Source organism: Dunckerocampus dactyliophorus, chromosome 14, assembly GCF_027744805.1.
Source record: "Dunckerocampus dactyliophorus isolate RoL2022-P2 chromosome 14, RoL_Ddac_1.1, whole genome shotgun sequence".
Taxonomy (NCBI): domain Eukaryota; kingdom Metazoa; phylum Chordata; class Actinopteri; order Syngnathiformes; family Syngnathidae; genus Dunckerocampus; species Dunckerocampus dactyliophorus.
This window is the reverse complement of record NC_072832.1, coordinates 25,007,384-25,031,408: the sequence shown is the minus strand read 5'-3', so window position 1 is coordinate 25,031,408 and position 24,025 is coordinate 25,007,384. Positions and strand designations below refer to the sequence as shown.

The 24,025-nt window shown below is 41.0% G+C and overlaps 2 protein-coding genes across 11 annotated transcripts in view; both read left to right on the top strand.

The window, feature by feature from the left end:
• The window catches only part of LOC129193885 (LIM domain-binding protein 3-like), a 47,141-nt gene extending 26,177 nt beyond the window's left edge, over nucleotides 1-20,964 (top strand). The window contains exons 4-15 of one of the 8 annotated variants that reach the window (XM_054798645.1): nucleotides 765-834; nucleotides 6,043-6,065; nucleotides 10,218-10,406; nucleotides 12,471-12,634; nucleotides 12,735-12,765; nucleotides 14,965-15,021; nucleotides 15,323-15,498; nucleotides 15,561-15,924; nucleotides 15,994-16,174; nucleotides 17,795-17,915; nucleotides 17,992-18,107; nucleotides 18,223-20,964. In XM_054798645.1, the coding sequence (XP_054654620.1) occupies nucleotides 765-834; nucleotides 6,043-6,065; nucleotides 10,218-10,406; nucleotides 12,471-12,634; nucleotides 12,735-12,765; nucleotides 14,965-15,021; nucleotides 15,323-15,498; nucleotides 15,561-15,924; nucleotides 15,994-16,174; nucleotides 17,795-17,915; nucleotides 17,992-18,107; nucleotides 18,223-18,312 (1,582 nt within the window). In that variant the 3' untranslated portion in view covers nucleotides 18,313-20,964. Of the gene's footprint in view, nucleotides 1-764; nucleotides 835-1,119; nucleotides 1,275-6,042; nucleotides 6,066-10,217; nucleotides 10,407-12,470; nucleotides 12,635-12,734; nucleotides 12,766-13,655; nucleotides 13,746-14,964; nucleotides 15,022-15,322; nucleotides 15,499-15,560; nucleotides 15,925-15,993; nucleotides 16,175-17,794; nucleotides 17,916-17,991; nucleotides 18,108-18,222 lie in introns of all 8 variants that reach the window. The other 7 variants (XM_054798647.1, XM_054798646.1, XM_054798649.1 and 4 more) reach the window with 7 other exon arrangements.
• Nucleotides 20,965-21,973: 1,009 nt separating this feature from the next.
• LOC129193751 (bone morphogenetic protein receptor type-1A-like) overlaps nucleotides 21,974-24,025 on the top strand; it is a 41,183-nt gene continuing 39,131 nt past the window's right edge. For all 3 annotated transcript variants that reach the window (XM_054798338.1, XM_054798337.1, XM_054798339.1), the window contains exon 1: nucleotides 21,974-22,143. The gene's annotated coding sequence lies outside the window, so the exon portion shown is untranslated. The remainder of the gene's footprint in view (nucleotides 22,144-24,025) is intronic.

The following is a 24,025-nucleotide window of genomic DNA, read 5'->3' as shown; positions in this document are numbered from 1 at the left end:
AACGTTGTTTACGCTTGTTTTTGAATTTGTTAAAATATAATAAAAATAAAAATATTTTCGATAAAAAATTACAAATTAAAAAAACAAAACAACAAATAATGTAAAACAATAATCAACAAATAAGTTTTTTTTCCCAGAAAATACGTGAAAAAGAGTAAAACGAGATAGTTCGCTAGATGCATAGATACTTTATTGATCCTGAAGGAAATAAAAATAAAATAAAATAAATTATGATTAAAAACATAAGGGCAAGTAATAATTAAAGAATAAGGGGCGTTTTTCAGAAAAAGACGGAAAATAGGCTAGATAGATATTTTATTGATCTGCAGGAAAAACTATTTCAGAAAATAAGGGGAAAAGAGGGCATACTTTATTGATCTGGAAGTAAATTATTAATTAAAACATGTAATTAAATAAATACAAATAAAAACAAATGAAAAATATTATTAACAATTACAGGACATTTTTCATAAAAAAGGGAACCCTTCCCCCTCCCCCACCCCACAACGACTCAATCACATGAATAATCTTGGCTGAGTTTTTACGCCGGATGCCTTCGGCAAGTGGTGTTACGCCGATGTCGCCCTAGTGTTGCCGAGGCGACTGGAAGCTGTGCTGCTCCGGCAGAACCGTAGACGACATTTTTAGTCGTGAAAAGTAAAATACGGGAAACTATTACAATGGGAAAGAAGGGCAAAATATGGCAGTTTCCTGACTTAAAAACACTGTATGACACCCACGTCTTCTTTTTGTTGTCTTTTCAGGTCCAAGCGGCCTGTTGTCATGCCGACACCGAGAATCGACGCCGCCATTCCCATGATCCCTCACCAGCAGGTGAGCTCTGCCATGTCTTGACCAGACTTAAATGTTCTTTGCTCTTGAGATTCCATCACTCCCCCCCCCCCCCCAGATGCAGGCTGTGGCCCTTCAATGGACACAACTTGCTGCTGCCATCTAGTGGTCACATGAGCAGTCAAACTTTACACACACAGACACACACACACACACACACACACACAATCATGTTTATAAGAAGTTGTAGTCACCTTTATTATTTAGCATTGATTGACGTTTGCTGACCCCTCCCCGTCTCCTCCCCTCCCCCGCCCGACGCCGCAGGTGAACGGGCGCCTGTCGGCCTGCAGCGCCTCCCCCGGGCCTGCAGAGGCCGCCGTCAGCCCCGCTCGCAGGAAGCAGTATAACTCCCCCATCGGCCTGTACTCAGAGGAGACTCTGAGGGAGATGGCGGCCATTCAGGCGGGCCTGCCGGCGTGGTACGTAGCGAAGCAGGAGGCTGACGAACGTTCTCGCAGCCCCCTCGTGTCCTTGACCCCCTGCAGAAGGAGACAAATGGGCGCTGTGGAACGTCAAAGTAGCCTCCAACAAGAGCTTGGAGGTCTGGGTGATGATGTCGTAGACTGATAGGGGCGAGCAAGCGGAAAACGTGAGCGATGTGAGGAAGACGGAATTACCCAGCATGCCTGTAGAGCAGGGGTGTCCGGAGTGCTGCTTTTTCATTGGCCCGCAGCACATTTTAAAAATAATTTAGCAAGACAATAAAAAAAAAAAACAGCAACATCAAAAATGGAAAAATCTGCAATGATTTTACAAGAATAAAGCCAAAATAATAAGAGAAAAATGTTAAAGTTGCAATCTAACCTAATCTTCCTCATTTTATTATGAGGAAAGATCATGTAATTTTAGGAGCATAAGTTGTAATATTATGAAAAACACGCAAATCAGTTAATAAAGTTGGAATTTTTTGAAAAAAAAAATCATGTCATGAGAAAAAAGTCAAGATACTATGGGAATAAAGTCATAATTACGAGAAGAAAAATTACAAGGAGAAGGTTGAAATAGTTGGGAAAAAACACAGCAGAAATGAAAAATAACAGCTGTGATTTTATGAGAATAAAGTCAAAATATTAAGAGTAAAAAGTTGCAGTTTTACAACAATAAACTCAGAATACTATGTGGAAAAATACCATGATTTTAGTAGCATAAGTCATAACATTATTTTTTTTTAAAAACAAACATAACAATTAATAAAGTTGTAATTTTTTGGAAAATTAGGTTCTGGAAAAGGGTTATGATATTACGAGAATAAAGCCAAAATATTATGGAAAAAAAGTTATAATTATGAGGGGAAAAAGAAAAGTTGAAATTGTTAGAAAATTTAAAATCAACAACAGCAGCAGAAATAGAAAAAAAACAAATGTACTGTAATTTTACAAGTATAAAGTCAAAATATCAAGAGAAAAAAATTTACTAAAAATAAACTCACAATTTTATGGGGAAATATAGCATAATTTTAGTAGCATTAGTTATAATATTATTTCAAAAAACATTGAATAAAGTTTATGTTGTGGAAGAAATTATAATGTTATGAGCGTAAAGTCAAAATATTATGGAAACAAAGTCAGAATTATGAGGAAAAAAATTTACAAGAAGAACGTTGAAATTGTTGAAAAAAAAGAAATCAACAGCAGAAATAAAATTTAAAAAAAAAGCTGTGATTTTACAAAAATGAAGTCAAAATATTAAGAGAAAAAAATGCAGTTTTACTATCATAAACTCAGAATATTATGAGGACAAATAGCATAATTTTAGTAGCATAAAACATAATATTATTTAAAAAAAAAAATTTAAACATTTTATTTTTGGAAAATTAGGTTATGAAAAAAGTTATAATGCTACGAGAATAAAGTCAAAATTATGAGAAAAAAAATTTTACAAGAAGAAAGTTGAAATTGTTGGAAAATTAAACAATGTCAACAACAACAGCAGAAATTGAAAAAACAGATGTAATTTTATAAGAATAAAGTCAAAATATCAAGAGAAAAAAAGTTGCAGTTTTACAAGAATAAACTCAGAATATTAAGAGGAAAAATACCATAATTTTAGTAGGATAAATTGTAATATTTTTTTCAAAATAATATCATATTATGATATAATATTATTTTTTTGAATATTTATGATATTATATTATTTTAAAAAACACTAAAAACATTTGTAATTTTTGGAAAATGTGGCTGCGGAAAAAGTTATAATGATACGAGAATAAGTAAAAATATTATGGGAATAAAGTCATAATTACGAGAGAAAAAAATGTACAAGGAGAAAGTTGAAATTGTTGGAAAAAAACAACAGCGGAAATGAAAAGAACTTCTGTGATTTTACGAGAATAAAGTCAAAATATTAAGAGAAAAAAGTAGCAGTTTTACAAGAATAAACACAGAATATTATGAGGAAAATTACCACAATTTTAGTAGGATAAATATTATTGTTATAAATAATATAATATACTAATATAATATGATATTTAATATTTATAATATACAGTCAAACCTGTCTTAGCGGCCACCTTTATAGAATGGCCACCTGCCTATAGCAGCCACTGAAAAATCCCCCACAGCAAATTTACATGTTATAGACCCTGTGTATAGCAGTCACCTGTCTAACGCGGCCAGCGGCCACCCATTTTGTCTCCCTTGGTCAATATCTGCCTGCATATAGCCGCCAAATTACCAACTCAAGTAGAAGCTTCATGCACGAAAAAGTTTTGTTTTTCAATCAATGAAGCCGTCGTGTGTAGACTTTAATTACTGAGTCCTAGCTCAGTCACAATCATTCACAAGATCCACACAAACTGTCAGTTGTTCCACATAAAAAAGCCGTCTTCTTTTGAGCTTGCTATTTCCTGGTCAAACATGTAACTTTAAGAGTATTTGCACCAAAACATTACCGCAAAGTAGGCTGGGAACAGGACGTGCTCCCAGCGACGCTACAATAAATAAAAAAACATACGCTAGCATGCATGCGGCAGCGGGAGCAAAACTGAGTTCGGTTGTACTTAATTGAAGTATTTTAGAATGTACTCACGTTATTTTTCATCAATCCTCATCCACAAATCCATCAAAGTCCTCATCTTCTGTATTCGACACAAACAAAGGCGTCTTCCTTTCCGTTCGCTACTAGTCTGTTAACTTGTCAGTGTTATTCAGCTCCGAAGCAAAGAAGGAAACTTCTCCTGTTGCTTCTGCCAACTTTATTTATTGAACGCGGCCACCAGACAGCAGCTCAGAACACACACACATCTCTCAGCATCGTCTCTCCTTCCTGCTTGCCCACAAGGCAAAGGTTAAACAAGCCCCACTACATAGCTGTCCAGCCAATGCCTGTAACAAGTGACACCGTTTATTTCCTGGTGTGAGACAATGTGCACAATGTGTGTCAATACTGTAATGCCGCTTGTTGTGGGGAAGGAGAGACTCACGTCGCCGATGCACTTTAATGGCTTTATTAACAGCGGAGAACACTGCAGGACCTTACATCCACGCCAACATAAACACACTTCCCAACTCTCTCCAAACTCACAGCTAGCACTGAGCCTAGCTCTCCTGCTCGGGACGCCCACCGTCACTTCCCGTCACTTCCTGATGAACTAAAGCTGTAATGACACTCTGCCGTATAAAAAGTAAAATATTAAAAACAAGCGTAAGACATTATTAGCACAGCTTTGTTCTGTGGGTCGTGGATATATTCTATCAGTTATTATTAAGCCTCTAGCTTCCTTTTAGTAAGTAAAAACCTTGGCTATGATTGCACTACATTGTCATGTAGACCTACAAAGTACACTTGGAAAAACAAGAGGTGAATAAATGTATTGCAACCAATGTGAAACTGATGAGGGGTAGGATTAAATAAGCTTTGCTTCTTCCTACTCCTTTTTGGACATGCAAAATTGTGAATTGTACTATGTGGTGTGCTACTGTTTGAGTCATATGCATGTTCAGGATGAATTAAAACCATGAACCATGACCCATGATAATAACAAGCCTAGTAGTGCTGTACAACTTTTATCCGCAATCCGCAGTGCCCTCTACTGGTCAACATTATTATTATTTCTTTTTTTTCCTCTACTGGTCAACATTCAAACTGGACGCCGACTTGTCTATAGAGGCCACCGGTCTATAGCGGCCACTTTTGCAGACTCCCTCTAGTGGCCGCTATAGACAAGTTTGACTGTAATATTATTATTGTTTTTTTTTTTATTGTAATTTTTGGAAAATTTGGTTGCGGAAAAAGTTATAATGCTACGGGAATAAAGTAAAAATATTATGGGAGTAAAGTGATAATTACGAGAAAAAAAATGTACAAGGAGAAAGTTGAAATTGTTGGAGTAAAAAAACAGCAAAAATGGAAAAGAACAGCTGTGATTTTACGAGAACAAAGTCTAAGTATTAAGAGAATAAAAGTTGCCGTTTTACAAGAATAAACTTGTAATATTATCAGGAAAAATAATATAATTTTAGTAGCAAAGGGTTGAAATATTAAAGAGACATTATAATTTTTAAAAATTTTGTAATATTATGAGAAACAAACAAAACAAAAGTTCAAATTTTTGGAAAATCAGGTTGGGGAAAAAAGGTATGGTGTTATGGCAATAAAGTCAAAATATTCTGAAAATAAAGTCCTCATGTTATGAGAGAAACAATTTTGAAGATTATTTAAGAAGAAAATGCAATATGTGCTATTTTGCTATTAGCGTATCTACACGTGTTGCTTTACAAATATAAAAGTTTCATTTTTCACTATGTGGCCCTCGCTGGGAAAAGATTTGGACACCCCTGCTTTAGAGTCACTCCAGAGTTGCTTCCTGTGACCCACGTGTTGTCCTATTCCGATGTTTTTGTCTCTGAGGGCTGCGTGCTAACAGAATAACAAGGCTAGCTGCCCAGACAATCACTACACACATGTTGACACAAGAGGGCGACACCGTGTGGTCCTTTAGCAGCTTTTAAGACACATATGAAAGCCGGGCGGGAAAGAATGCTGTCATGTGACAACATAGCGGCTTCCTGGCGATGTCACCCCTCGTCACCCCTCAGCCGGACGACCTCTCCTTCCTTTGTGCTGACTCTAGAGCACTCCTCCTCCTGCAAACTAAAAGTGATGCCAACGACTAATGTTCTTCTTTTTCTCTACCCTCCTCCTCCTCCTCACTGGCTGCCTTCGTCCTTTCTCCGTGACGCAAACAAGGTTTTCACCCCCCCTGCTCCCAAGTTAGTATCGTCTTGCTGAGTACTTTGTCAAGTGTGTCTTTGGTCCTTTAAAGACTGGGGTGTGTGTGTGTGTGTGTGTGTGTGTGTACATACATATATACGTGTGTGTGTGCGTTGTCATGGTAACGCCAACTTGCAGCATCGTGGTGAGAGGGGCGGAGCATGTTGGCCCACAGAAGAAGCAATCTTCATTTGGGATGAGTTTGTGTTGGTGTTGGACTTGCAGTGGTCATCATGCACTCATATCCAGCAGGGTTATACAGAGTACATACAGCATATTAAAACATGTATTTCATTCAAATAAATACAATAAAAAATAGTATCAGTTACATAAAAATTGAATATATTTTTTTTAATTTAATATGTATCAGTAATTCTTTTAAAAAAAATTTTTTATATGGTATGTAACTACATATTAGACTTTAGGGACACCCTGCGTATCTAAAGTTTTCAAATTACTGAAAATAAATAATTCAAAACAAATTAAGTAAATGAATGCATCAAAATATATTGTATATACTGTAATACAAATACTACAAATAAAATTAAAATTCATTTCAAAAAGTTTAGTATGTATAATGCAAGTAATTCAAGATTCAAGAGTTTTATTGTCATATGCACAGTAAAACAGGTAGTTCTGCTATGCAATGAAATTCTTGTTCTGTTCATTCTCCCAAAAGGGAAGAAAACACAAGAAAATGAATAAGAACATAGGAAACATAAATACCAATAAATGAAGCAACAACAACAGAAGAGACATGAATACCAATAAATAAATAAATAAATAGAGTAATGAGTGTGTGCGTGTGTTGCGTGTCGCGTGTGCGAGTGCTTCGTTGAGAAGCCTGATGGCCTGTGGGTAAAAGCTGTTTGCCAGTCTTGTGGTCCTGGACTTCAAACTCCTGTAGCGTCTGCCTGACGGTAGGAGTGTGAATAATGAGTGTTGTGGATGTGTGCTGTCCTTGATGAGGTTGTGTGTTCTTCGTAGGACTCTAGTTTTATAAATGTCTTGCAGTGAGGGGAGGGCTGCCCCAACAATGTTCTGTGAGGTCTTGATCACCCGCTGGAGTGCCTTCCTATCACGTGTTGTACAGTTACCGTACCAAACGGTGATGGAGGCGGTAAGGACACTTTCCATAGTGCATCTGTAGACGCAACTCAGGATTTTGGTGGACATGCCAAATTTCTTCAGTCTTCTCAGGAAGTACAGTCTCCTTTGGGACTTCTTCAGAATTTGTTGGGTGTTGTGAGACCAGGTGAGGTCCTCACTGATGTGTGTGCCAAGGAACTTGAAGGTTTTCACCCTCTCCACCTCAGTCTCATCAATAAACAGGGGTTTATGCAACTCCTTTTCCCTTGTTCTTGGGTCAATGATCATCTCTTTAATCTTATCTGTATTGAGAAGGAGATTGTTATCACGACACCAAGCTATGAGGTCCGCCACCTCTCTTCTGTATGACGTTTCAACACCACCAGTGATCAGGCCGATGACTGTAGTGTCATCCGCAAATTTAATGATGCTGGTGTTGTTGTGGGAGGCCACGCAATCGTAGGTGAAGAGCGTGTAGAGGAGTGGACTCAGCACACACCCCTGTGGGGTCCCAGTGCTCACAATTCTTGAGCTGGATGTGCGATTGTGGACTCTGACTGACTGGGGCCTGCCTGTTAGAAAGTTAAACACCCAGTTACAGAGGGAGGGTGACAGGCCAAGTGTGAGGAGCTTATTTTTGAGTTTGTGGGGGCTGACTGTGTTAAAAGCAGAGCTATAGTCTATAAATAGCATTCTGACATATGTGTCCTGGCCCTGTAGGTGAGAAAGGGCTGTGTGGATGGCAGTGTTGACTGCATCATCCGTGGACCGGTTCTGGCGATATGCAAACTGTAGAGGGTCCACAGTGGCCGGGATGCTCTTTTTGATGTGGGTCATGACTATCCTTTCAAAGCACTTCATAACAATAGGAGTGAGTGCTATAGGGCGATAGTCATTCAAGCAGGTCACGTTGCTCTTCTTGGGTACGGGCACTATGGTGGTGGACTTAAAGCAGGTTGGTACAGATGCTTGTGCAAGCGACAGGTTAAATATGTCAGCAAGCACATCAGCTAGCTCTGATGAGCAAACCCGAAGTGCACGTCCTGAGATGTTGTCTGGGCCTGCTGCTTTTCGTGGGTTTGTTTTGTTCAGAACCCTGCGCACATCAGCTGATGTCACCATGAGAGGTGAGTCCTGTGTGCCCAAGCCCAGCCACCCTCTCTGCTCATCAGGAGTTTGGGTGTCAAAGCGGGCATAGAACTCATTCAACTCGTCTGGAAGTGTGGTTTAATAATAATTCATTTATTATTGTAATTTTTAAATTAAATAAATACATGCGTAACATTTATTTATAATCCAACAAGTAAATAATAATGTAAATGAAATAAGGGTAATACAAACAAAATTAAAATTAAATAAAAAATGTAATTAAAAAAGTTTAATTTAATTTACATAATATAAGTATTTCATTAAAGCTTTTTATTTTAATTTTTTTATTTTCCAATAACTATTTTGTATTATTATTTTATATTTTATTTGGATTTCTATTATGATATTTAGATTATTATATAAAATATTTTTAAATATAAATAAAATAATACATTAATTTGTTTTATTATACATATTAAATTAAGCTTTTTAAATTACATTTTTCAATTCAATTTTAATCTGCGATTGGCTGGTGACCAGTCCAGGGTGTACCCCGCCTGTCGCCCGACGTCAGCTGGGATAGGCTCCAGCATACCCCCGTGACTCTAATGAGGAGAAGCGGCATAGAAAATGAATGGATGGAATTTAATTTTAATTTAGTTGTATTTTTATTTTATTTATATTATTATTAAATTTATTGTTATATATGATATAGTTTTATGCATTCATTTATTTATGTATTTAATTTGAATGATTAAAAAACAATTATTTACTTTATCACTTTTTTCTAGGTGTGCCACAAGAAACTCAGTTCACTAGACGAGACAATACACAAGATTTGGTCGACAAGACGAGATTTTAACATTACTTTTCAAAAAAATAAAATTGAAAAATATTTTTAAAATATGACGATATATTGATATATTGCAATACAGTATATATAAAATGTATACGATATATTGCAATCCACAAATTTGATTTCTACTATGTTACCTTGCCTCTTCACGAGACTACACTCTTCTGCGCTCCGTGTGTATGCTAGAGGCCCCGCCTCCGCCCACCGAAACAAAGAGACTGTATGTCTGACAAAAGTGCTCACTCTGTTCATGCCGTTGTTCTATGGAACAAAGGCGCCAAGGTGCTGAAACCCGCTTCCTGCCTGTTGAGAAGCTGGAGACGAGGAAAACAGACACGCAATATATTGAGGCCGGCAAAATGATCCAGTTCATTTTCATTTCTTGTTTGATGAATTCATGTATCTATTATCGTCCCAGTCCGAGTGCCCACAAGATCGTTTTTTTTCTGAATGAGAAATCTTGTCACGTTTTAATCTCGCAAGATCTTGTGGCACGAGGCATCCCGTGATGCTAAATTGATTTAGGCTTGACCCCCGGGCGAGACAATGTATTTGTGCTGTGGCATGCATCTTTAAAGCGCACGTCGACATAAAAAAGCACTGAAAGTGTTGTGTAGGTTTGGTTTGTGTTGATGTGTGACTCATGGCTGTGAGGCTGCAGACACACAAAGGGGTCTCCGGCTTTTGTTGATTGGCTCTGCATGCGTCCTGTCTTCGACGCTGACGTGTCCTACGTCTGGAGTGACAGTGAAGGTCGCGCTGTGACATGTTGAGCTGCAGTGACGTTTGATTAGCGGCTGCGTGTTGATCTTTGCTGCTGATTTCTGCACACAACACACTGGTTATGAAAAGTGGTTCCACCACTGCCATTTAGGATGAGTTGGTACCTAATAATATGAAAACCTGCTCCACATCCCCCTCCTTCTCTTAAAGGGACGGGCCCAGAAAACACCCCACATGTATTCTGCATTGTGTAGATGAGTGGGCCACGCCCACATGTTAGACCGCACCGAGCATGACTCCACTCAAAGGTTTTGTCTTTTAACACACCCTTCCTCGCCTCCCCAATACCCCTCTCCTCCTCCTTCCCCCTTACACCCCTTCACGGCGCCAACAGCGCCAGCTTCAACGCCAGCGTGCTGAAGGACACGGCCGTCTCCACCCACAAGCACATTGAGGTGAAGGGCCCGGGAGGCAAGGCCACCATCATCCACGCCCAGTACAACACGCCCATCAGCATGTACTCGCAGGACGCCATCATGGACGCCATCGCGGGACAGACCATGACCAAGGGCCATGAAGCTGGGTGAGAACGCCACCTTACCCCACCTTCCTCCTTCCTGGTTGTCTTTCTCCTCTGTTCCTCCTCTTCCTCCTCCTCCCCGCCAACGTCACCAAACACCGGATCAGCGCAGAAGTCGGCGTGGATCATCAGTCCAGTTCAACTTTGAGCCGGGGTGTCCAAACTTGTTCCAAAATCAAAGGGTGTGGGAGCCATTTGGATATTTTTACTTTTGTAAAAAAGGCCAAAAACGCGTAACGTGGTTACAGACGCGCTCTCATAAGTGAATTTAAAAGCTTAAAGGAAAAGTGCACTTTTTGGGGGATTTTGCTCATCATCCACAATCCTTATGTAAGACGCGTGTTCAAGTCTCACATAAGGATTGTGGATGATGGGCAACATTTTTGCGCTTTTCCTTTAATTTTGGTCCGTAAACACGAGACTGACTTGAGAATTAAGACGAGATTACTTATTAGTTCACTTTTTGCACTTCATTAGGTCAGTGCGCCAAAGAAAAGGAAAGCCATCACCATGGAAGTGAAAATGAACATCATAAAAAGCTCTTATTTTTATTATATCATTTTTAATGTTATTTTTTTGTAATTTTATTTGAAGAATGTGCCACGAGGCAATAAAAAAAATGAGAAGTGGGCCGTATTTGGCCCAAGGCCACAGTTTGGACGCCCCTGACATTGAGATTTAGTATTGGAATGACATTGGTCCATTCACACACAGAGAGGTGATGTCTCACTCTGTTGGAAATACAGAAACTATTGCATGTTCTTACAGATAAGTCTGGTGTGATATATTGGCTTCTTCCGACAGAGTTGCTTCCAACACAACAGGGCAGGAAAGGAACCTTTTCACACATGTGGAAACTCTTCAAAGTTTTCTTCCTGTCGTTTCTACGTCCTTTTCCGTCATTGCTCTGCCCCCTTCTGTTGTTGCTCCGTCCCCTTCTGTCGTTGCGCCATCCTTTTCTGTCGTTGCTACGTCCTTTTCTGTCTTTGCTCCATCTTCTTTCATTGCTCCGGCCTTTTCTGTCGTTACTCCATCGCCTTCTGTCATTGCTCTGTCCCATTCTGTCGTTGTTTTGTCCTTTTCTGTTGTTGCTCCATTCCCTTCTGTCATTGCTCTGTTCTTTTGCGTTGTTGCTCCATCCCCTTCTGTCATTGCTTTGTTCCTTTCTGGTGTTGTGGCGTCCTTTTCTGACGTTGCTTTGTCCTTTTCTGTCGTTACTTTGTCCCTTCTTTCATTGCTCCGTCGTTTTCTGTCGTTACTCCATCGCCTTCTGTCATTGCTCTGTCCCCTTCTGTCGTTGTTCTGTCCTCTTCTGTTGTTGCTGCGTCCCCTTCCGTCATTGCTCCGTCCCCTTTTGTCATTGCTCCGTCCCCTTCCGTCATTGCTCCATCCCCTTGCTCCGTCCCCTTCCGTCATTGCTCCATCCCCTTCTGTCGTTGCTCCGTCCCCTTCCGTCGTTGCTCCGTCCCCTTCTGTTGTTGCTTTGTCCCCTTCTGTCGTTGCTCCATCCCCTTCTGCCGTTGCTCCATTCGGTCAGGCGAGGGAGTTGTTTAGCGCTGACAGCAGGAGGGTTTTGTTGATGGTCGTGTTGTGAGCATCCTCGTCCTGGTCCTGCTTGGACTGTCATCATGTTGACTGTTGGAGGTGAAAGGTCAAACGACACAATGGGTTTTATGTTCAGTGACATAACTAATGTGTGTTCAAGAGTTGGAATGTGCTTTTTGAGGCATGAAAGCGTTGAAGACTGACATCCTCCACGTGAACGCTTGCTCGTCCCATGACAGTTTGCCAACAACTAAATGTTCTGAGCTCCTTTTTCTCCTTCTGTATGAAAAGTTGTCATGCTGCTTTGTGTGTGTGTGTGCGCTGTTTTTATTATTTCATCTTTTTCTCCTTGCCAAAAAAAGTGCAGCAAAGTTCCATTATTTCATTTTTGTTTTATATGGTAAGTCGGCTAATTAAGAGTTCAGAGTTGAAGCATTTGGTCCCTCAAAGCGCCCTCCAAGCTCCCCCACGTTGACTTGCTTTGGGTTTGGGTGTGGTGGCGCCCCTTATGTGTGGTTGCAGTCCACCGCTGTTCAAAGAGCGCCTTGTAGACAGCGCCTCCCCGGTCTACCAGGCGGTCCAGAGCGCACAGACTGACCAGGACCAGGGCGAGTGGGGCCGCCGCAGCGCCAACGTGCAGTCCAAGTCCTTCCAGGTCCTGGCCCACATGACGGGAACTGACTCCTGTAAGTCAAACCAAAAGCACTTGAACACAAAACTAAATAAATGAGACTTTATTTGTCAGCAAGTCGTCCTCATGTCCTCCATTGTGCTTGTGTCCCACAGTAATGGAGGAGGAGGAGGTTAAGAGGAGCAGGTAGGATGCGTGGACCCCTCCCCCACCAGCTCTTCACCTGCACAGCCAGCCCAGCCCCGCCCCTCACCTCCATCCTCACAACTTCCTGCCAGCCCACTTCAAACATTAGCCGCTGAACACTCTTGAATTGTTTTTCACTCCATTTACGTCGTCATCCTGCTGTAGTGACCTCATCTGACCACAAGATGGCGCACTAGGACAGATAACATAATAACTTGCACTAAGTAAACTACTCTTCATTGCTAATAACGTTAGTATGATACAGTAGAGTTGTACAAGCACAATAATAAAGATATTCTTTATATTTGAAAAGGTATGTTGCAGCTAGTGACATACAGCGTTACTTATAGTTAAAGGCAACCATGGAAACCCTTCTGCCACGCCCCAAATCAGGGAAGAATCTCGCAGTGGACCACACTGATGTTTGTGTGGATGAAGTCATCTAATCATCTTGATCCTTCCAGAAGGTTCCTCTGCTTTCAGCCCAAATTGAATCTGCGTCCATGCGCTTCATACATCAGGAGGAGGAGGAGGAGGAAGCCTCTTAACTCTCCCGCCTGTCTGGGTCCTGATGGATGAAGCTCTCTGGTGCCCGAGCACTTATTTAATCATCCTCCATTATGCATCGTACAGTACAACCCCCCACCCATCCCCACCCCCGCCCTGGTCAGGCTCCATACGCGGCGACGTGACTCAACGTGAATCGATGTCGGCAGAGGTTGAGCTTTTAGAGGTTGCAGTTGTTCTGTCGCCCAGCAACAGTAGCGACGGGATTGTTGCGTGGCACAATAACATACTTTTCATGGCCTTACACTAATCTGTGTTTGTGTGTGTGTAATGTTTGCATACACGTGCACTAACCTACATGTGCTAACATTCCTGCACTGCAGCCCTTCTGAGCATGTGCTAACATCTGCTGGCCCCGCCCCTGCCACCGTGCGGTCTCTGGACCACGCCCACTTAACGCATGACCTTCACAGGTAACCTTGCCACTGTATTGACTAATCACACATCAATATACCTTAAAACAGGGGTGTCCAAAGGGTCCATTTTTAGCCCACAGATCTAAAAATAAAATGAATTGCATATTAATGAGATATATTATTAGATATTGCAATAATTTGCTTTGTCATTTTTAACACACATATCTGCATTAAAGTGCCGCCAATACTTATTTTGATGTACAAAAGTATCAGTGTGGCTCTCCATCCTTTCATTTTTGTGCATCTTTAATCGCCCATTCTTTAATTTTTATGTATCTTTAACGTACAAAAAGTGCTCCCCGTTTTTTAAATTTTTGTATTTTTAATCTCCTCATCCATCCTTTACTTTTTATGTATTTTTAATGCACAACATGTGTCAAATCGGCTCGCCATTCTTTAATTTTTATGTATTTTTAATCCCCATCCTTTACTTTTTATGTATCTTTAATCCCCCCATCTATCCTTTCATTTTTATGTGCCTTTAATATAAAAAGTGTATCAAAGTGTTCCCCATCCTTCAATTTGTATGTATCTTTTATGTGCAAAATGAATCAAAGTTCCCCCATCTTTTAATTTGTATGTATCTTTATGTAGCTCCCCACTCATCTTTTTGTTTTTATGTATCTTTAATGCATAAAATGTATTAAAGTGCCCCCCATCCTTGAATTTTCATGTATGCGGCCCTCGCTGGAAAGTGTGGACACCCCTGACTTAAAAGGTTGTGTGTAAAAATGTAAACAAATGCTGAAACTGACCAATTAAGAAATGGAAAAGTTTTTATTCTTCTGGTTGTTGCAGGTTGAAATGTGTTGCATTTAAGTGCTGCTGGGAAAGTAAAGTCATATTCTTGACACTTTTGAGGGGAAAACAGGCTGAAAGTGGAAGTTTGGTCGTCTTTTGTGTTGCATCAAGCTCCTTTCGAGACAAGAGTGTGGTTGGACATCACCTTCATGTTGGAGAAAGTTGTGGTTCTGATGATGACCTTCTGGGTTTTACTCCCGTCCCCCCGAATCAGCGTCCTGCGACGGGAAGCGTTGATGCGTTCCACTCAGAAGCTCCATGTTGCTTTTCTACTTTGCTTTCCGGTCATTGTTTGACTGAAAGCGGTCGGGGTTCTTGTTGAAGCTCGTGGTAGAGTCACCTGAACGCCACATGTGGGCGGAGCCGCCGGCAGCTTGCCATGGTGACGTTTGCTCTTGTGTCTCCACACCTGCAGCATGAAGCGCCAGTCTGCCGCTGGTGTGAGTGTCCAGCACACAGCTGCCATGTCCAGGTACCCCCAGCTCCCATCGGAAACGAGAGGCCGCGCCCCCGGCCTCGTCTTTAATTCAGCTTCTTGACTGTTTGCTCTTCTGTGGCACCACGTTAACTCCCACTAACAGTCTTTGGAAAAGCGGACCAGATGAAAGTGAAATGATGAGTTCAAGTGATGCTTTGACGTTAGATGTTTTGCTTGCTCATCTCTGCCTGCCTCCTTATCTTCATCATCAATACCAGCACAAGAACTAACATGCTCACCATCACCATCACTGTATGCTGTTACTTGAACACATCGTTTCGCCCTTCCTCTGCAGCCAGTTCGGTCAACCCCCCGCCATGCCTCCTGCCCAGCAGGCCCCACCGCCTCAGCAGTACCAGCACCCCACCGCCCAACAGGCCCCGCCCACCCAGCAGAGCTCCATCCAGATACCCGTCGGCACGGCCCCGCCCAAGGTGGTCAGCACCGCCTGCATCTACCCCTCCCAGCCAGGTGAGCTCGGCTCAGTCATGCTTTGCTGATCAACATGATCAACATGAAACTGTTGCTTGCAGCTCCGCCGCCGCCCCAGCCGAGACCTCATCCCGCCGCCCCGCCTCAGGCCGGTCCCGCCGCCGCCTCCAACCGCCCCCCCTGGGTGACAGACACCTCCTTTGCAGATAAGTTTGACCCCGGCAAGACCACCACCACCGTCGTTAAGGCGCCGCCGCTGCCTCAGGCCGCGCCTCCTCCACCCCCGTACATCCCCAACCCTTCCCCTGCTGCCCCCAGCCCCGCCCCGGTCACTCCCAGCCCCGCGCCTTTCACTCCCAGCCCGGCTCCCTTCCCGCCTGTGGCCAGAGGCGTGGCACAAAGGGCGGAGAGGTTTGCCGCCAGCAGTCGCACGCCGCTCTGCGGTGCCTGCAACAGCATCATCCGGTAAGCCACGCCCCCTTCTCCTTGTTGACTGTGATGAAACATTTTTTAAAATAGAACCCTCTTCTTCAGGGGTCCCTTCCTGGTGGCGCTGGGCCGCTCGTGGCACCCCGAGGAGTTCAACTGTCACTACTGCAACATGTCGCTGGCTGACGTCAGCTTCGTGGAGGAGCAGAACAATGTTTACTGCGAGAAATGCTACGAGGAGTTCTTCGCCCCCACCTGCGCGCGCTGCAGCACCAAGATCATGGGGGTAAGGCAACACTGCCACACGCACCCTCCATCCACCATCAAACTTCACCAGTTCATTCAACCCGAGTGTTCCTGTGGAGGAGCAGTCGCAATACAGTCAGTTACGCTTGTGTTGGTTTCGTCAGCCCTATCACCCGAAACCCAGAGACACGCTCACACACACTGCACGTGCATGTGTGCACCCCAAATGTAACTAGAGGAGCGATTGCATTAGAGTTGGCTATGCTGCGGGCGTGCATGTGTGCACGTTTGTGTTGATTCCCTCAAAGCTGTAAATCTTGATGAAACACTGATCTATTATGCGTGCTCCCCAAATGCAATTGTAGAGGAGCGATCGCAATACTGTCGGCTGCATGCACGTGTGCATTTGTGCATGGGTATGTGTCGTTTTTGTCAGCTCAATCAATTTGTGTGCTCCGCAAATGTAAGTGTAGAGGAGCGATCGCATTGCAGTTGGCTATGCTGCACATGTGCATTTGTGCACATTTGTGTTGATGCCCACCACCTTAAAGGTGTAAATCTCGGGGAAACACTGATCTATCATGCTTGCACCCCAAATGTAACTCTATTGTAGAAGATTGTAGAGGAGCGATTGCAATACAGTCGGCTACCCTGCACGTGTGCATTTGTGCACGGGTTTGTGTCGGTTTTGTCAACCCAATCTTCCACAACCTAGAGACACACGCACGCTGTGCACGTGCATGTGCGCATCCCAAATGTAACTGTAGAGGAGCAATCGCATTGGAGTTGGCTAGGCTGCACACATGCATGTGTGCACATGTTTGTGTCGATACCCACCACCTCAAAGCTGCAATCCTTGTGGAAACGCTGATGTATCACGTGTGCCCCCCAAGTCTAACTGTCGAGGAGCGATCGCAATAGCGTGGGCTACGCTGCACATGTGCATTTGTACACGAGTTTGTGTCGGCTTTGTCAACCCGATCTTCCACAACCCAGAGACACACGCGTGCTGTGCATGTGCATGTGCATGTGCATGTGCATGTGTGGACCCAAAATGTAACTGTAGAGGAGCGATTGCATTAGAGTTGGCTATCATGGGGGCGTGCATGTGTTCACATTTGTGTTTATTCCCACCGCCTCAAAGCTGTAAATCTTGGGGAAACACTGATCTATCATGTGTGCCCCCCAAATGCAATTGCAGAGGAGCGATCGCAGTACAATTGCCTACACTGCAGGCATGCATATGTGTATGGGTTTGTGTCATTTCTGTCAGCTCAATCCACGGCAACCTGCAGACACACACTGTGCACGTGCATGTGTGCACCCCAAATGTAGGTGTCGAGGAGCGATTGCAAATACATTTGGCTACGCTGAAAGTGTGCATTTGCGCACAGGTTTGTGTCTGCTTTTGTCAGCTCAAGCATACATGTACACACACGCTGTGCACGTGCATGTGTGCACCCCAAATGCAACTGTAGAGGAGCGATTGCATTAGAGTTGGCCATGCCGTGCGTATGCGTGTTTGCACATGGTTGTGCTGATGCCGGCCACCTCAAAGATGTAAACACTGCATGTTAAATAGAGTATGTGGTACTAGTATATAGAGTATAGAGTACTAGTATGTAAAGTATGCAGTACTGGCTTTGTTGTTGTGTTTCAGGAAGTGATGCATGCTCTGAGGCAGACGTGGCACACCACCTGTTTTGTGTGCGCCGCCTGCGGCAAGGCCTTTGGAAACAGCCTCTTCCACATGGAGGATGGAGAGCCGTACTGCGAGAAAGGTGAGACGCCACCGCCGCCACGTGGCGTCGCCGTGCTGGCGAAGCGAAGGTTGTTAACAGAGGTGTCGTCCCTCAGATTACGTGGCACTCTTCAGCACCAAGTGTCACGGCTGTGACTTCCCGGTGGAAGCTGGAGATAAATTCATCGAGGCTCTGGGACACACCTGGCATGACACCTGCTTCGTGTGCGCGGTGAGACCAGCTAATATTTGACCTCCCCCAGGGAGCACGCGCTCGCTTGATTCCAATGTTGTGAGAAAAGTGCCAACTCGTGACTTCTTTTTTTCTCTTTTTTGCCTCTCGGCAGGTTTGTCACGTCAACTTGGAGGGTCAACCTTTCTACTCCAAGAAAGACAAACCTCTGTGCAAGAAGCACGCGCACGCCATCAACGTGTAACCTGGCAACCGCACGCCGCACGTGTGCTGTCACGCTGCTGCTCTTCACTTTCACACGCGTGTGCAAAAAAAAACACACACAACGTTTTGCTTCGAGACGCCACAAATGTTTGTGCGGTCCAGCAGTTACGTTTTACTATTTTATCATCCAATTTCTCATTCAGTCCATTTCGTCTGTTTTCAGTTACGTCACATCCTGTTTCAATTCTTCAGCGTGATTTCACTTTCATTTTAAAAGACAAAACGATTTGTTTCGGACAACGACAACTTTTGTTTCTTTGTTTTTAGTTGTTCTCGTTTGTTTTTCTGCTCACTCTGAGCTGAAAATCAACAACGGGAAAGCTTTCAGGCTGTGAACGCAACTCAAGGGTCACTGGATAAAATATCCCACCCTTTTTACAGACACTTGAACTATCCATGGACTGCCCTACACTACAGGATGGCCCTAAAGGCTGGACATATAATATACTGTACATACTTTTATTTAAAAGTGGAATTAAGTTAATAATTCATTCATCAATTAAAAACAACAATATATTAAATACACACATAATTATTCTAATTCAATAATAAATTAATTGTAAGCAATAAATATGTGAAAATATAAATACAATATAGAACAAATACTTTTATAGTATGTAATCTTAAATGAAAGCAATAAATAATCATGTAAAAAATATTAATAAAATTTATTTTAATTACAAAAAAAATACTTATTGATTTTAGAGTGTGTATATTAAATGTAAAAAAATGTGTACAATTGTATAATACATGCATTTTTGCCTATTTGTCCAGACTTTAGGGACACAATGTTTTTTAGACATGTGAACTAAGCACATGCTCCCTAACGTGTGGATATGTACACGTGCATACATGATCAAAAAGTGTTTGAATGTAAGTCATAATGGATGCATCCATTTAAAAACTACATATAATACATTCAATACTTTATTCTTTGAAATGATTATTCAAATTAAACAATTTTCCATTTTAAAAACAATAACTACAAACATTTAAATTCGTCCATTAAAAATTAAGACTTTATATCATAAAAAATTATATAAAAATGATATAAAATAATGTAAAATAATTTTCCATTTTAAAAACAATGCATACAAATATATTTGAATTAGCCAGTGAAAAAAATAAGACTTTATTTTATACTAAATTATATAAATAGTATAAAATGAAGTTTTTTTAATGGACTAATTTAAATATATTTGTTTGTATTGTTTTTAAAATGGCAAATTATTTAATTAATTATTAGTTAATTATAAAATGTTAGTATTTAATTATTAATTATTAAACATGACATTAATGATATCATTTTTTAAATGACTGTATAATTATATATGGATTTTTGCCCATGTTTAAAGACTATATAGTTTAGACGCTTGAACTAAGCACGTGTGAACATATAATATACATACATTATACAAAAAACACTGTTTAATGTAATTAATAATGAATGAACCAATTTAAAAAATACATATAATACATTCAATACTTTATTATTTCAAATGATTATTAAAATGAACAACTTTACCACTTTAAAAACAATAAATACTAATAAAAAAATAGAATTATATTTCTATTAATTAATTTAAAAAAAGACTATTTTATCATTATAATTTTTTTATTCCTGTATAATATTTTTGATTATGTGTCCAGACTTTGGGGACGCCTGAACTCTAAGCACATTCTGTCCTACAAAATTACCTTTGAATGTCCCACACTATGTTAGACACTTGAACGAATCTGAGACCGCCAGAACTGTCTGAAATAGTGGATTCAGACACTCTACCAAAGCTTAGAATGTCCCACAGTGTTGTAGACACGTGAAGTCAGCACAGACCATCACCACACTGTTACTGGCCGGGGGTCTGCTACTGTACTCGTCTTCCCTTGTGGCGTCACCATGCGGAAACGCAAGCTTCAATTTCATATTTATTTGGAAGGCGTGGTATTTATTTTGAATTTGGTGCTCATCGCAAATGATTTATGTTGAATTTGTGTTTGTTGTGACATCACAAAGTCTAATTTGAGGTTGTTGTTTTTTCTAAAGATGCTGGAAGTGTTTCTTGGAGTGTTGTTTTTTTTTTTTTGGTGAGCAGCTGGAAAAGAAATGTAAGCTTTTTTCGCTTGTAGAGACGTCACAATGTTTGTCAGAAACTAAAGCAACAAGCGTATGAATTGATGATAGTTTAGTGATAGTAGTAATGGTGATGGTAATAGTTAATGTGCCGGTTCAAACCATGAAAGGAGCTCCGCTAAAGCTGGACTGCACGTCAAAACCACAGAAGACGATCGATCACGTTTCTTTGCAAAAGTAGGCAAATTTCTGACTGTTAATTGTGCCTTAAACACACCGTGTCCTGTTAATTGACCGTCAGCTGTGTGAGCTGCACAGGTGAAAGTACATTTGATACACTTGGATTATTTGTTGTCTTGGAGAGCGAATGTGTGCATGCTTCACTTTGTCTTTGCGCAGGAAGGATGGACGGACTCGAGCTGCGAGGGTTCATCTCACCTCAGATCATTTCTCACGTTTGCCTGCCGCAAGTGGAATAAAGTCAGACATTTGCTGCAGTGGTTGTGTCTGCTCAAATGCATCAGCTTTAATTGCTGCCGGGTTTTATTGCAACCATTAGTACTAAGCTGTAGAAGCACCACTGGTAGTGCTTGCTTTGCTACAGATTGTAGCAAAATGTACAATTATTTTTGACAAAATACTATTTACATTTTGTAATTTAATAATATATATATTTTTTAAATATTAATTAATTTATTTTTATGTATTTTTATTTTGATTAAATATATAATATATGTTATTTTGTATTCCATTGTCTTTTAAACATAGATATTTAACTAATTATAATTTATTACATTTCATTTGTATTAGTGGCATTAACAAGTAGTAGTAGTGCTAGTACTAATAGTAATAATTTTATACTAATTATGGTAGCACTAGTAGTAGTCGTCGTAGTAATAGACGCAAAACTGCTAGCACTAGCTGTGCTATTAGTGGTGATGGTAAAGTTAGCATCAGTACTACTAGTAGTAGTACTACAGTAGTAGTGGTCGTGTTGTTCCGATAATCACCTAACAGCAGGGGGCGCCTGCTTTATAGCCTGCTGGTCTGTGACCAAGCAGCAGTGATTGGAAGTACAGACGAGGAAAAACAAGACCACATCTCACTCTACAGTTTCTCTATCTGGAGACCAAATATATACTGTAGTACGCCAAGTCACATAATACTACAATACTATGTGTGTACGTAGAAAAAGCTATTTAATAGCGATACGATATTCAATAAATGAATGGAATCCGTTCACCTGTCATTTTACAACCTCAACCCACACTCATGCACAGTGAACAACTATACTATGTAGTGGTTCAAGTGTAAGAAGTAAATAAAGAACAAATGTACTGATTCAAGTGTGACATGTAAATAAATAAGAAATTTAGTGATGTAAATGTACTCAGTCAATATCGACATTAATATTAATACGTGACTAAAGAATAAGCATACAGTCAGTATGGAATAAGACTGTGGGGGGGTTTCGATGAGAGAAAATGAAGCTCTTGTGTTTGGCGGGGCGGAGTGGTGCATCTTGCCGTGGTCGGAGTGAGTAGACGATCTTCGTCTGGTCCTGGCAGTCCATCATCAAACAGAAGAAAGACGTCGACGCTGCTGGAATAAAAGTGTGGAATTCCAACAATCCTTCTCGTCGTGTGCTGGGATTTGACACTTTGTTGGGCTTATCGTCACCGTGAGGGCGTCCAAAGCCGCGCCGCGTCCGCCGGTCCCGTCGATGAAAGACGCGGGAAGGTAAAAGTCGACAATCTTAACTTTTATTACCGCTTACGATGGCATGGTGCCGTCTATTTGCTGGAACGACTTCGCTCGGACTGCTTCATGTTTACAAGTTGATGTCGTGAGCAGAAGGAGTTCCGTTTCATGTCATTTACTTTATGTGTGTTTTATTACACTCTTGGATAAAATATATTAAATAATTTGGTGAGTGTTTGGTACCGTATAGAATCATAAAACATATTAGGAAGCTCGCTGAACAGATTTTTATGGGTGTCGTTGCCAGGTAGTAGACGTAGCCCTTTGGTTGCTGTCGTGTAAAAAAAGTTTGGGACTTCTTTCTTTTTTCTATTTTTTTTTAATTCATTTTACTCTTAAACTTGAATACCAGTCTCTGACAAATTAATTAACGAATTGGATGTGTTTGTTTTTTTTTTCTTGGTGACATTTTGAAGACTTTTTTTGGTACAAGAGTAATGCTGTTAGTTGCATTCCTCAGCTGCCTCACTTTTTGTCTCTTGCGTTTGGAGCTCGTCTCTTCATTTGAAAAATCTTCATTTTTACATGATTTCTCTCATATTTGCAAGACTGCTCGTAAAAATCAACGATGTGTGTTTGGAGTTGATAGAAAGCGGCCGCTAAGTAACAACATGCTAAGCTAAAAAGTAGTTAGCATTGTCGTTTCTTTATTATTATTATTATTATTATTATTATTATTATTATTATATTTACGTCATCAGGTTTACGTGAATATAAACCTTGTCGGAAACTGTGTTGGAGAGTGTAACGGAGATAAAGCTTGTGAACAATGATTGTTTCCTGATTGTATTGATTAGTAAATGATTACAGCTGTCCCTCGTTTATAGCGGTTAATTGGTTCCGACTCGTCCGTGATAAACGAACTGATATGAAAAGCGATATAGGATTCAATGTTGATAAATTGAATATTTTCATAGCCGGAGCATGGAAAACCTATTTCTGACTTTCTAAATACGGTTTTGGCCGTCATGAGAGCCCTGCAGACATGAAATCGCACCCCTATGGTCACATTTACACTCCTGTTATTGTTTGCTTAGAGCACATTGCGCAATTCTTATGCTGCAGGGACTCAAGCTAGCAAGCTAACCAGTTAGCCTCAAATTTGTTTCTTCTGAACTGAACTCATTTAATCCCGGCAATTTTTGACGATTTTGACTGATCTTTCAAGGCACACAGAATATTGTGTTCTATGGCTATATAAACATGGAACCGACCGAAAGAAAGCTTAGATTACCGTCTTTCATCAGGAAAAAAAGTTTGTTTCTACCCTTTTCCATTCTGTAGTAATCAGCAGTAGAACATAGGTAAGTTTCAGGAAAATATCAGTTCCCGACTACAAAAGAGAGAGAACCAGCTTTTTGTGAAAAGATACATTTCAAGTGTAAATTTCACTTTGACACAAATATTTTTTACTTTTGTGACCACTCAAATATCTAAACAACTATACCAACATAAACGACACAAAAAGGGATTGTTTTACATCAAAATAACAATTTATTTACAAATATAACACCTTGAACTATTTACAATTTCCACATTTGGAACTGAACTATGTGTGTGTGCATGTAGGGGTTAAAATTTCCGTAAAATGCGTAACCTTCTGCGCGCTACACTCCTCCACGCTCTCTCACTGTCATGTGTCATTTTTCCGTTCTCTGCCGACCTCTTATCAAATGCACTTCTGCCACCTGGTGGCCGTTTTTATAGCTTAAAATTTCTCTGCAGTGAAATCCATTAGTGGAGAGTTGCATCATCACCTCTTTTTGCCAAAAAAAACCCCTGTAAGACGTATAAACACGTTGGGTTCGGGTTCATACAAACTTAGAAGTACGTCTTTAGTATTGAATGAGTTAAAAATGAA